The following is a 14,338-nucleotide window of genomic DNA, read 5'->3' as shown; positions in this document are numbered from 1 at the left end:
TCAGCAAAGTTTCTGCATTTTCAAACTCTAAACAAAAAAAATAAGTAACTAAACAGTTTGGAGTAAGATGATACCACATAAATGGTAACAACACGGTAACTGTTTCCTTGCTTTGTTTCATAAATATTTTAAGAAAAAGAACTAATTCTAATAAAAAACACAACATTGTTTTGTAAATATAGTTCATGTTGGTTTATTAATATGTCCTTCTTCTAGTAAAAAGTCGTAAATTTGTCGTGTTTTGTTAACATCAATTTTTATCAATCGTCTAGCATCTGCCAATCTAAGATACCCAATTTTAGTATTTTCTGCAACTAATAATGTTTTATAATTCATGAAGGCTGCCGGAATTATACGAGCAACACTGCATAGATCACGTTCACTTTGTGTAAGTTTTGCATAACCCGGTAAGCCTAAAAAAAAATAAATTCAAACATACGATGAACCAAAAACTATGCTATAAGTTCAACAACGTTTTACCTATAATATCTATAGGAGCAGCTTTTTTGCGAGGATTTGGTGAAAATATATTTGGAATAATGCATACTCCGGGTATTTGACTGTTTGGATCGGGAATTAGAGTTTTCCAGTCGTTTTTCAAACGTTCACTCTTTCTGTTTCGAGCTTCTTGTTGACGTCTTTTCAATTGTTTAAAATATATTGACCCCCCATGGAGCGAACGAACACCGTTCTTTCGTAACTCGTAGAGCCTTTTTTGAGAAAAATAAATTCGCGTAAAAACAAAATACATACAAAAGATGCAGAAAGAATTAAAACATAATCTTAAAAATAAGGTTATTATTAGTCTGCTCTTTTGGGTTTCTCATCTATTATCGACTTTTTATCATCGTAAAAATATATGAATATATACACATTTTTTTTTATTAAATCTTCACAAGCTGGTAATTTGGCTCACTCTTGGATCTCAATAAATGTCAGTCCTTTTTTACAAACGAGAATATGGCTTCATTTTTCAATTTCGTCCTTGGTGGGATTTCAGTACAAACCATTTCAAAAATGCTTTACTTCTATGTCTCAGTTTTATTATATATTTGCACATATTAAATGGAATACTGCTACCCTTAACAAGTTTAAACACAGAGTTAAGGAGGAGAAGACATTCCACATTTTTGAAGAATCTCTATAGTAGAAAGTGCGGCCAAAATCAAAGTTAAAATGAGGAGCATTCATGGAAGCGATTGAGAATGCAACCGACTAATTTGGAGCATTGTTTGTATTACAGTTAAGTTACGAAATACATGAATTACCGAGGTTGTTGCGACGTACACGGTTTTGATTATAGTTATATCGCCTCGCACTTAAGGGAACATTACTACCCTTATTATGCAGAGCACTAGAAAGAGGAGAGAGAGGTTGAAAGGAGGTGTCGGTGCACATTGGTTTTGATTTCCTGAATATTGCAATGGCTGGGAAAAACAGAGTGTGGTAAGGAATTCCACATTCGCGTAGTACGGCTAAAGAACGAATCTCTGTACTTGACGGTACCACAGAAGTTGGGCTCAAGGGTATACTGATAAGCATTCCTAGAAGCGCGAGTATTACGGTTGAACTGTTTAAGGGGAGGAATGCAACTGGCTATTTCTCTTGAGCATAAATCCTTAAAATAACGGTAAAAAAGCGAGAGACAAGAAACATTTCGACGATGTCCAAGCGACGTAAATGATTCTATGATGGTGTAATCACCGATTAATTTAAATGCTCTCCGTTCAATGTTGTCCAAGAGGCAAGGGTAGGTTGCAGGTGCACCAGCCCAGATATGGGAGTTATACTCAAGCTTTGGACGTATATAAGTTTTGTAGATAATAGCCAGATCAGAGGGGGAGACAAATTTCTTGCATCGCCTTAGAAAACCCAAACAGCCTGCGGCATTTTTGGCGACATCGCGTATGTGATCATTCCACAAAAGGTGGTTGGTGATACACATACCGAGAATATCGAGATGTTCAGTCTCCTCGATGCAAGCGCCATCTATGGATAATGGCAAGGGGGGTGAATCTCGCTTTAACGATACAAGACGGTTTATTAATCCCCATTCAAGAATGCTGTTAAGGTCGGAATTTAATGAGCTTATCATATTTTTTTGTTGCAGTTCCACATCCGAAGAAGAGGGATGTGATTCTGAAAACGAATATGAAAAGCTGAGAGTACTATCGTCAGCGAAACAATGTATTGGATTAGAAGTTGGAGATAGAAAAGAGCCCTGGGGCACACCAGCATTTATTATGTGGTTTTCAGACTAGAACCCACCCAATACTTCTTGTATTGAACGATTCAAAAGGTAATTACTAATCCAATGAAGCAGGGATTCATGAAAGCCGAATGCACGCATTTTTGATAAGAGAGCATGATGCCAAACCCTATCAAATGCTTTTGAAATATCAAGTGCAATAAGCTTACTTTCTCCAAAACGATGTAAAGATTTGCTCCACTCTTCGGTGAGATGAACCATGAGATCACCAGTGGACCTATTGCTGCAAAAGCCGTACTGCCGGTCATTAAGAAGCTTTCGGTCTTCGAGATATTTCTTAAGATGATAATTATGCAAGTTATATTCAAGTTGAAAAGTGTTCCACAATGTTGGAGAAATCCTAAGCACTTTAAATGACAAGACAGAATTTAATTTTTGATGCATTAAATTCTAATTACTGAAAGTATCGTATGCTGCCGTTGAAGTTCCACATCCGAAGGGAAAGGATGTGAATCTAGAAAGAGAATATGAAAAATTGAAGGTACTGTCGTCAGCGAAACAGTTTAATGGGTTAGGAGTGGCAGACAAGAGTCGGAGTCTTGAGATACACCTGCATTTATTTTATGAGTTTCAGACTTGAAGCCATCCAATGCCACTTGTATTGAAAGGTTAGAAAGGTAGTTTCTAATCCAACAAAGAAGATATTCATCAATACCAAAAGAACGCATTTTGATAAAAGAAAAACCAAGTGCAATAATCTTCATTTGTTCCTATTGTTATGAAGTAAATATTGGTTTCTTATCACTTTAATTTTGATTCAGTCTTTTGGACCGCATATTGTTATACTCATTCATTATCCTTCAATCCATGAAGTTTAACCCCGTGTTTTGCTGGTTGATAAATACTTATAGTTAATAATAACACGTTACATTAACATAATTTTAAATATAAAATGATATGATTTCTAAAGCAGGCCAACTTTAAATTTTCAACTAGGGAGTTTATCGGAGTTAATGTTAATGAATTCAACCTTTAAAATGTAGTCATGATGATTTGAAATTTAAAGATAACCATAACCCAACCGTTAAGTACCTATTTTATCAGCTGATAAAAAAATAAAACACTTATGCGTACAAAATGTTTTGAAGGGCACAAAACCGCTGGGCAAACAATTTCTACGGATCATTTAACATAAAATAATAAAATAAAAATGTCAACTTTCGGTTTTTGTTTTTGGTACCAAAGTAATTTATCTCCTGATTGAAAATGGATTTTTTGGTATTCTATTTTATCAGCTTAGCCAAGAAATGAAGTATTAAACAAAAGTTAAAACTGCCTACTCTAGATTTCATCATTCTAGAAGAATCGGAATATTCATTAAATTAGATGCCAATAAGACAGGAATGGGTCACTAAGCGAGATTGAGAAGTTTGCTGCTGTAAAGAGTTTAGTGTCTTAGAACTGTTGATTATTTTTACAGAATATATAAAATTATTGACTTGTTTATGACAAGCAAAAAAACATAACTTAAAAAATATATGTAGATATAAAATTTAGTCACCTGAAAATATATTTACGCAATTCGGTAAAATGACTCATCGCTTCCACAAGCATATCAAATTTCATGCCATTTGTTATTTGCATAAATGCAAGAAATCTTCCAGCGTTGTTTTGTGATTCAAGTGCCTCAGAATACTTTGCTATCCACCCCAACGTTCGACTGGCTACAATCAGACCATTGTCACGCATAATTCTACACCTACGCTGCCGTTCGCTGCAAGCACAAACATATGTTAAAAAAAACTACCTCACAAACATGAACATGGGGTGGATGCAAGATTATAAATTGTGAATTACTTACACTAAACGATGATTGTATGCCTTAACAATAGCACAATGCAACTCTTCAGCGCAGTACTTGTAAGCACTTGGCCACTGGCTCAAATCCTCCAGATTACTAATTATACTCTCCGCCGAGTTGTCATACGGAGTGTCGAAGTCACCGCGTGCACAACGATAGCCTGCCATAATTTTGACATTTATAGGATCGTCAGCTTCGTGTCTAGGGGGATCTACGCTTTTGAATTTATACAAATAAGGAGTCCGCTCTGGGAAATAGACTTCATTGCTTAGTCCCAGCAATTTACGGAATATGCCATCAAAATAACATTCGTGGTAATGGGCTCGACATTCGTCAGGTGTTCGGGTTCGCATAGCCTTGGCGATATCATCCCAATTACCATAACCCAAAAGCTGTAACGAACGCAGGAAGAGCTTCTCTTCAAAGGCAGTCCAATCGGACCATGGAAATACATGAATATTGTCATGGATTATAATGTAGTGATGAGTATTGCGGTGCCGAGCGATTTCTTTGCCACGCGCAAAGCAATTCAGGCATAAGTTAATAAGGCATTCAGGACACCTCACATGGGGGATCTCGAGAATCTGGTTGCAAGCCTCACAAAGGTCGTGGGATATGTCGAGATCATTGTGTATGGATGGGGTGTGCGGTTTGTAATATTTGACCGTGTGCTTTGTATCAGCACTTGGCTCAAGTTTAATGTAGTCATTTTCGTTATCTTTGTAAATATTTTCGTCATCTTTTATTATTGTGTTTTCTACTAAAAAAAACAATGCATTGCAACAAAACAAGCTACCGTGTCAATATTTTGGAGGAACTATTTTAAAATGCAGTCAATGCAGATTCAAGTTTACCTTTTGGAAATTGAAGATCGGCTGCGTCTTCCTCTACCATATCAACTGGATTCATGAAAGACATTTTGGTCTATATTTTTATAATATGTTGATGTTGTATTAACGTAATAATAGTATAAATAATTAATTTGTAATATTTAAACAAGAATTAAACTCAAACAAGTTTATTCTGAGGAGTTAGAAGAAATATTGTAGTTATCCCCGCATTTTTTTTGACAAACAGTAGTACCAACATTAAGACGTATGTTTTTTAATAATATCAAGCTAGGACTGTTCGAGCACTACATTCTCAATAGAATACAATTTTGGAGTTCTTTGGCCTACTTATAATGATGCAAGATATATTGCCATCTACGAAGGCTTTGTATATAAAACCTACAATAATATCATTGTGGGTTTTAATGGGAGTGGCACCAAGTGGCTACGATGACATTAAACCTTAAGTTTTTGGAGAACGTAAAAAAACACCTACACAATAAGACTATAGATTTTATATACAAAGTCCTCAGTTTACTTCTCTTAATTTTTTTGTATAAAAGTAATGGCGGTCTTTCTTTAAAACCAGTTAGTTTTCGTGCACAACAAAAAGCAAATGACAGTGTATATCGCTCGTCTTTGATTTACTAGATATGGACTGCTAGTAGCTTCATATTGGTTTGATCTATGATCTATTCCTTCTATAAGTTTAGCGGAAATTTAGAGAAACTTTTGATTATCAAACTTTATAATAATAGATGACTATAGTTACTTTTTGAAGCAAAGAAATAACAGATGTCGTTTGAAAACTAATTGTGGTCTTTTTATTCAAACCTACAAGAGGTAGAGCACTTTAAAACGGGGGTTTGTACGAGAATTACTATCGGCTACCTCTACCAATCCATATTTAGTGGTTCTTCATTTTGCTGACAATTAATAATTTATGTTGCTCAATGCTCAAGCGTGCTTTATAAATAAAACGGAGCTCTTTAGTCAAACTATTCTTAGAGCTTTCTAGAAATGTTCAAGTTCTGCTTAAAGTTCAAAAAGAATACCACCACATGGACCACACATTATTATTCAAAGCACTGAAACAATTGGCCAGTTTATATTTCTAAGATCTCAGATATTTCCGTATTCTCAGAAATTTAAACTAAATTTCTCACTTTTCCTGTCAAAAATATGACATCAGAATTTTTATAATTCGATTTCTTAAGAATTCTTTATTACAATTCAAAAATAATGCATTAAGTTTGCCCTGCTCTGTCAATCCAATAATTAGAAATCTTAGATCTCTTATGGCGTTCGAAATGGTTGGGATTCCAAATAAGTTGAATAAAATGTTGGTTATTTAAGGCATGTTACCGACGTTTGTTCAATAGCAACATTTTGGAAAATGTCACCTTAGCTCATAATTGAATTCAGTAATACGAGTCATAAACTGGCCAAATAAGAAAAGTTTTCTTCGCTCAGCGATTTGCTCGATGTCGGTTATTTTATTCTTTACAAGGAGAATTGAATCCGAATTGAATCAGGATTTAGCGCTGTATAGACCTGGATCGGATCGAAACAGGATTACATCTTTCTGATCCCACTGAAAGACGTGAATCGAATCGAAAATTTGTTTGTAAACCTGAATCGGTGAATCGAGTTATTGGTGTGTGAGGTCTTGCTTGTGTGCGTGCGATAAGTTTTTTCCATCTTGTTTGTTCTAAGCAAAAATACTCCATTTAAATGGAGATTTTTGGTTCTAAGCTTAATTTAATTTGGGGCTCCACCACCATATACCTGGATCGAAATCTCAATTCGATTCGTTTCCTCGATCTCCTCTTGTAACCGCGGTACTATGTTATTACACTCAGACGTTTTTAGAAAGACACAAATAAGTGCGAAAGAGAAAGTGGGTGAAATAGAAATACTTTCAGGATCATGATTCTTGGATGGTTTTTGCAGTTTCTCTTTCTTGCCTTTCTTTGTTTCTTGGCGTGACTTTATTATTCTTTCTATTGTTACCGAGCACACAAGAAATATTCCACCGGAGCAAAGAATCTATAATGAAATTTAATGAAGGAATGATTGAAAGAGTCTAGCTTGGTAGTAAAAGCTTTGGAATGTTTCACCCGTTAAAACAAAGAGATAGCCAACTTTTCTGGCCCTCAAAACTGTATTATTTTTTCAATGAAAAGCAGGTTAAAAGTTTCCTCATTAATCCTTTTATAATTAAAAAACAATGGTTTATCATTTGATTTTAGTTCTTTTGTCAAGAAAACGAAGGATTCTCTCCAGATTTCAATCCAATTCCTATTTTTACATTATTCGGATTTATTATCCGTATTTATAATGTCAATAATCATTGCTGTAGTAAAAAGTGCAATTTTTTTAAAATTATTTTCACACTTTGACTTTGTGGTTGAGAACAACAAATGAAAGAGAAGTGTCAAAAACACGCAACCGAGAAAAACATCCTAGTGTAATAACGCGAGATTGATGGGATGGGTGTTTAAAAGAAAATATGCGAAACACGCAGCATACAGAAAGTCTGAGTGTAATAACACACTTACCAAAATGTAAAAATGTTGAATCACTTGAATCAAACAGTTTTCCTAATGTTGCTAGCAACATTTTAGTTACTGTCAAATTTATTGGCTTCATTTTGCTTGATTTGTATTTTTCTTTAAAAAAGCATGTAGCATGATTGACGAAGTTTCTGAAGAACCATCAATTATTAAAGTTCCACTTTATTGTTATCATACTAAATTTTTCCTGGTCGAAGAGCTTGCATTAGAAGAAAATTATCACCAATTGCATTACGGAAGATGTTGTGTTATTGGAAAAGTAACAATAGATCAAACAGATTCCAGCAACCGTTTTATCGAGAACATCCGTTTGCCTAGTTTACCTAAGTAAGTCCTTAAATAGCTTGAAAGTTACACTCAAAGAACAGCTATAATTTTGTTTGCTATAATCGCAGAAAATATTCCCTTCCCGAAGGAACTATACGTTTATCAACATCATTTAAGGACCGTCGCTCAACTCCTGATGGTAAAATATGCGAAGTAATCGGCGATTGTATTTTGTACGATACAATCAATAAGGTCCATCTTACGGCTAAGGACGTTGTGGACAAACTTAACTATTTACATTCAAAACACCAAAGCGTACTTGAGTATTCTAACCTTCTTCTAAGCAGATACAAGCCGGCAATTGCAGTTGATGACATTCAAGTATTACAGCGGGGACATGAATTAGCCGAGCGAAATATTGAAATAAGAATGCTCTCAAATGATAATTATTAAATAGTTAATTGTGTACAACAGAATATGCCACCGTTATTGTTTGTGTTTGAAAATATTTTAAATTATTGTTTTGAATATTTTCCCGAAGAAGATCCGTTGTTGTACAACGAGAAACTTCAAAGCGAGTGGCTATTGTTCTGGACAAAGGAAGGTGAGGCAATTGTCCAAACGACTTGGCTGAAAAAATATTCTGAGTATATTTTGAATGAAAACGAAGAAGAAAAAAATGAAAATCTGGACGAAGCTTGTGATGAAAAGATCAAAGATTCTGTAGATCAATGTACAATAGAACAGGAGTCTTCTACAAAAACTAAAGAAATAACTTCGGAAGCCGATGCTTACAGTTACCTTTGGCAAGATCTCTGGAATAAACACTACACGGAAACTTACGAAAAAACCTATCAACTCTTTTCAGAGGTTCATCAGCACCACTATAACTTTTATAGGTTGCCTAGTGAGGAAGTGCTGCTAGATGATTTATCGGCATATCCTTTAGAAGAGGACGAAAACGAATTAGAATACCTCGACCAAACAGAGCAACTGCAAGCCCTTGGATTGCCGACTTCGTTTGGTGGTTCAAATAGCAAATATCACAAAAATCGTTTACAAGATTTAAGCAGTGATTCACTTAGTGAAGAAGAAACTGAAGAGGATCACGAAATGGCTCCAGTGCATCAAACGTCCTCTCAAAAACCCGCCCCAACAATTAAAAAGAAGAAAAAAAATCGAAAGCTGAAGAAAATTCCCAAATTCATAGTTGAAGACAAATCACTCCGAAGCTACTGGCATAAACGTTTTTCACTGTTTTCTCGCTTTGACGAAGGCATAAAACTCGATCGCGAAAGTTGGTTTTCGGTGACTCCTGAAAAAGTCGCAATCCATATGGCAGACCGCTTGCGATGCGATACCATCATAGATGCTTTCTGTGGCAGTGGTGGTAATTCAATTCAATTTGCCAGAACATGTAATAGAGTAATAGCTATCGACATAGATCCAGAGAAGATCAAGAATGCTCGTCATAATGCCAGCATCTATGGTATGGCGAATAAAATTGAGTTTATAATTGGTGATTATCTTCAACTCAGTGGAAGTCTGAAAGGGGACGTTGTGTTTCTCAGTCCACCATGGGGTGGGCCAAAATATATTTCGCAAAAGGAGTATAACATTGAAGAGTCTCTAGCGCCGTTGGGAGCATCTGATTTGGCAGATAAATCAAGGTTGATAAGTGAGAATATTGCCTTTTTTTTGCCAAAAAATTCAAATCCTCAGCAAATTGCCAAAGTGGCTGGAGTTGGTAATAGGGTGGAGGTGGAACATAATTACCTGAATACCAGATTAGTTGGTTTGACAGCGATCTATGGTGATTGGCTTATTGATAAGAAAAATTTATGATTAGTAAATTGTAAATAGAATTAATAGTAATTATACCTATAGTTTTTTGTTAAGAAATAAATGTCACTGCAAAGTGAATCAAAACTCAAAAAATTTGATAGAGATGAGCGGTTGTTTTGATGCAATCGAAAAGTGTGTTTAGTTGTTTTAGTTAGATTAAATAGTTGGTAATAGATTTTTGTTGTTAATAATTTAATTTGTTGACACTTAGTGAGAAACTGCATCGAGTAGTGTGGGCAACTTAAAGCACTAAAACACACGGTAATTGTGAAATATCGAGAAATTATTTGTCTTCCTTAATTTATAATTCACGGTAGGGGAAGTTTATAGTTGTAATACTTTCCCATAGTTTAGTACAAGTGAGGTCACGCCATAGGACTTAGTTTCAATCCCTGCCTGTGCAACTTAGTTTTTTTCACGGGTACTGCCTCTTGCGAAGAATTGACGAATCCTCCAAGAGTAATTCTAGTCATGATAGTTCGGATTCGGCATATTGTACTCTAAGGATCCGGTTTGTAATATAAGACTTGCTGTGATTGGTTTAAAAACATTCGTGAGATGTTCAGCAACAAAATCATTTGCCATCTTGAGATTTAATGGGGGTTTTGTGTCTGTTATCTTTAAGGCATTTTGCTGCTTTAACCCATTCTCTCCCATTGTACTTTTTTAAGTACAGTAAAATGAACTAAGTTGATGGAGCCATAAAATTATGGCAATACTGAAAAATGAAACGTTTGACATTTATTCTTCTTTATTCAATAAATTTCAATTTTTCCACATAGTTTTTTCTTACAAAAAACGAAGTAGGCTTATTTGAAACTTTTTTTTTGTGCATGACATATTATATTTCTACTCGTGTTGTTAGTTGCAAAAACATAAGTGCTCATAAAACTCGTAAAAATCCAAATATTTCGATTTCCTTCCAAATAATCAAAAGAAATAAAGATAACGTTTAGAAAATTGTAATTTCAAATATATTTCGTTGTATATATAAGGATAAAAGTACAACGGGTTTATGCATGCACTTTTTTTTAGTTTCTAAAATGAATTTCAAAAGCATCCCATCGAAAAACTTTTATGGAAAACGCTTTCAAAATCTGGAATCTGCCCTGGACGAACTATACAGCAATGACGATATAGTCAATGCTGATATCGTCATGGTTCCTCCACCAGTGGACTACGTTACGGACGAAGAGGATTTAGATGAAGAAAATATAAGAGCGATAGAATTACCGCAAGATGTTCCAGGTAAGGTTGAGATCTTCGGAGTTTTAAATAGATTGACTTTCGAAGAAGAATACGAAAGCGATGACGACCTTCCGCTGTCCGAGCTAAAAAAGTTAATTGCCCCTCCTGTTTGGACAAAGACAATTTCCCAAACGAATTTCAAAGAACTGAAAACTATTTGGAAAGAATAAAAAACTGTGCTTCAGATTTGATTGGGCTCAGCGAAGTTGATGTTTTTGAAAAATTGGTTGATGTCGAGGTAAGACAACTCATTGTGAGCCAAACCATGTTGTATGCTGGCCATAAAAATCAATACAGCTTTGTATTCAATGAAGATGACTTAAAAACTTTCATTGGTATCTTGTTGTTTTCGGGCTATCATTCTGAAGCTAGAGAATATATGCACTGGAAGCTGTCGGCAGATACCCATGTTCCTATTGTATCCAACAGTATGTCAAGGAACAGGTTTCAAGAAATAAAAAGGTACATACATTTTGCTGAAAACAACAACCTTGACTTGAATGACAAAATGGCAAAACTTCGTCCGCTAAGCCAGCTTATGTGCAAAAAATTTCAAAAATGGGGATATATGCATGAGCATTTATCTATAGATGAATCCATGGTCAAATACTTCGGTCGTCATTCTTCAAAGCAATTCATAAGAGGAAAGCCTGTAAGGTTCGGCTTCAAAAATTGGATGCTTTGTAGCAAGGATGGTTATATGTATCAATTTGATACTTATTGCGGAAAAATGTTAAGCCTTCTCTAAAGAAATTGCCATTAGGGTCAAGAGTTGTTCTTGACTTACTAAAAAATATTGAATGTCCAACTGACAATGCAATTTATTTTGACAATTTTTTTACAAGCTATGAACTTATGAAGATTTTAAAACAAAAGAAATTTAGAGCAACTGGAACAGCTCGCGACAATCGGCTCAAAAAATGTCCTCTTCCTCAAAATAAAGAATTTCAAAAGCAAAAAAGGGGTCCTTTTGACCACCAAATCGACGAGACCAATGAGTTGCTTTTCGTTAAATGGAAAGACAACAGCATCGTTACTATAGCCACTAACTACGACAAAATCGAACCTTGCGAGAATGTAAAAAGATGGGACAAAGAACAACAGAAAAAATTAATATTCCTCAGCCGCTTGTCTTCAAAAACTATAATAAAAATATGGGTGGTGTTGATCTTCACGATCAGTTCATCAACACTTATTCTATAGAAATAAGAGCGAAGAAGTGGTGGTGGAACATTTTCACATCGATGATATCATCTACTGTCTCTAATGCCTGGAAGCTTCACAAATTGACCAACAACTACAAAGTTGATTTACTGGAGTTTACAAGAGCTGTTACGCTGCATTATCTCAGATTTCACACTTTGAATCAAGGACAACCGAGACTCGCAGTCAAAAGGAGCATAACAGAAAGCCCAGGATACCATTTTGCAAAGAAGTTACCAAATCAGTTAAGATGTCGCCAGTGCCATCAGCGATCGAAATAGTGTTGTGAAATTTGCAATGTGACCCTTTGCATACATAAAGATTGCTTTAAAAATTTTCATATTAATCAAAATTAAAATAGTATGTATGATACCATTGTACTAAAAAAAGTACACCCTCGTAACTGCTGACCACTATTTTTTGAAAACTTTTTTTTTTTGCAATTATTTTAAATTTAAACTCAATAAACAGAAAATATCACAAAAATACAAAATTTCTATTTTTCTATACCCTTGGGTGTTAATGGGTTAAATAAAGAGTATTTGGTAGAAGCATCTATCGTCAATTTTTTTTAGAAATCTACATAGTTAATTCATTTTTAACTCACTGATTTTGTCCGTAGTTCATTGTTACGACGGTTGAAGACTGTCTTATCATCTTGAAATCTGGTAGCTTTTAAGGTTATCACTGGATTCTTTCCAGTGTATTCTATTATTCACGGGTTTGTGAATATTTTCTTCTTCTCTTCACTTAGTGAATTAATTACTATAGTAGGTTAGGATAAAGTGGCTGTCCATGATGGAGTAAGAAACACTTAGGCCAGTTTAATGTACCATTGTGATACTAAATGCATATTGAGGCTTTCTTGTATGATTAATGAAACCAGTTTAAGTCCCTTACGAATCGTGAAAGACTGATTATGTTAATATGGTTGAGATTGTTAAGATCGTTATAGAAAACTTCTCCTAGGTAAGTCTTGCGTTTTTGAGCTAGAGCAGATCATGCTCAGAGGATTTGAAAAACTGTTTCCTCATCGATACACCTTCTGCAAAATTAATTTGAGAATACGTCTAGCCCGATGGCGTGCTTCCTTATTAAAAAGTACCCAGTTATGACACTTATTTATCGAGCTTATATGTGATCTGCTTTTTTTTGAGCGCTTTAAATCTAGTGCAGGGTATTCCAACTGATGTTTGCCTTCTACATAGCGTCTTGCATTAGCAATAGTTTACATGAAGGTAAAGAAATCTGAAAGTTTCCTTTGAATTGCAGTTGGGGGATGGTGTAGTCTTTGTACTTTAGAATTGATTCTAAATACTTAAGAATTAAAAAGTGGCCAATATTGTTGTTAATCCACTACGATGAAGCTTTGAGGCGAACAGCAGAGCTTGCATCTATTTGTTTCTAAGTTTATGAAGGGGTCCGATCCGCAATCTAAACGTTGGACTTTATTAAGTTCGTCGCGGTTTATAGCTTTATCGGTCTGATAACCGATGTGTATAACCAATGCGTAGTTCGAGGTCGTAAGCTGCATTTAGTACCAATATCTTTTCTTCAAGGTGGTAACCATGGCATGATGGTTAGTACGTTGAACTGTCATGCCAAAGGTCTTGGGATCGGTCCCTTCCTATGCCATCTAAAGTTTTTTTCACGGGTACTGCCTCTTGCGTGAAATTGACAAATTCTCCAAGAATAATTCTTGTCATGAAAAAGTGCTTTCTCAAATTAGCCGTTCGGATTCGGCCTAAAACTGTAGAACCCCTTCATCCCTGAAACCAGTACTCGCCAAGGAATGGTTGAGAGTTGTAAGTCACTTGGCCCTAGTTTATTTTATTTATCTTTTCTGCAAAAGAAGAGAGCTGCAGTAGCTTTTTTTGCTATTAAGAGCCTTGCGCATGAGAGCGAACAACGAATGGACGAACAAACGTGATTTTACACATTTCAAAAAGTCAATTTCAAACAAAAACACAATTAAATTATAAGAAACCAATTGACACTTATGTTAGGATAATAAAATTTTCATTTTGTTCTCTAAAACAAGACAATTTTGTAAAAACAATTTGTTAGCAACGAATTGCAATGTGGTTGCTAGGAACTTTCAAACTTTATTCGCGTTCCACATACAATCCACACTGCAACGAATAAATTGTTCCAGATTCCAGATGAGGAGGAAATATAATACCACCTTGCGGTATCCCTCAGCTAACTAATATTCTAGCAGAAGAGTCGCCCAGCATTGAGTTGTTTATCCTGCTAGCTAGCATTAAATGTCTTTACTCCCCAAACGAACTCTCTACGT

The 14,338-nt window shown here is 35.2% G+C and overlaps 4 protein-coding genes across 6 annotated transcripts in view; 2 read left to right on the top strand and 2 right to left on the bottom strand.

The window, feature by feature from the left end:
- Window positions 1-14,338, bottom strand: part of LOC129943098 (ras association domain-containing protein 8) — a 447,741-nt gene that overhangs the window by 408,208 nt on the left and 25,195 nt on the right. The window lies entirely within an intron of this gene.
- On the bottom strand, window positions 62-5,167 carry LOC129943099 (transcriptional adapter 2A). Of its 2 annotated transcripts, none has more exons than XM_056052332.1 (5): window positions 4,925-5,167; window positions 4,071-4,827; window positions 3,771-3,983; window positions 481-710; window positions 62-413 (listed from the first exon to the last, which is right to left on the bottom strand). In XM_056052332.1, exons 1-5 carry the CDS (start codon window positions 4,986-4,988, stop codon window positions 184-186), a joined length of 1,494 nt encoding a protein of 497 aa, XP_055908307.1. In that variant the 5' UTR covers window positions 4,989-5,167; the 3' UTR covers window positions 62-183. The 2 variants fall into 2 exon arrangements, with proteins under 2 accessions (XP_055908307.1, XP_055908306.1); XM_056052331.1 differs by having other exon boundaries at window positions 63-413; window positions 4,071-4,830; window positions 4,925-5,166.
- Window positions 7,553-8,196, top strand: LOC129943108 (uncharacterized). The gene is made up of 2 exons (XM_056052343.1): window positions 7,553-7,803; window positions 7,872-8,196. Exons 1-2 carry the CDS (start codon window positions 7,592-7,594, stop codon window positions 8,194-8,196), a joined length of 537 nt encoding a protein of 178 aa, XP_055908318.1. The 5' UTR covers window positions 7,553-7,591.
- LOC129943102 (trimethylguanosine synthase) lies at window positions 8,221-9,692 on the top strand. The gene has a single exon (XM_056052336.1). The coding sequence runs from the start codon at window positions 8,221-8,223 to the stop codon at window positions 9,586-9,588; it is 1,368 nt and encodes a 455-aa protein (XP_055908311.1). The 3' UTR covers window positions 9,589-9,692.

The sequence above is a fragment of the Eupeodes corollae genome, chromosome 1 (genome assembly GCF_945859685.1).
Source record: "Eupeodes corollae chromosome 1, idEupCoro1.1, whole genome shotgun sequence".
NCBI lineage: Eukaryota > Metazoa > Arthropoda > Insecta > Diptera > Syrphidae > Eupeodes > Eupeodes corollae.
The sequence above is the reverse complement of the archived record's forward strand: the minus strand, read 5'-3'. Positions and strand labels throughout refer to the sequence as shown.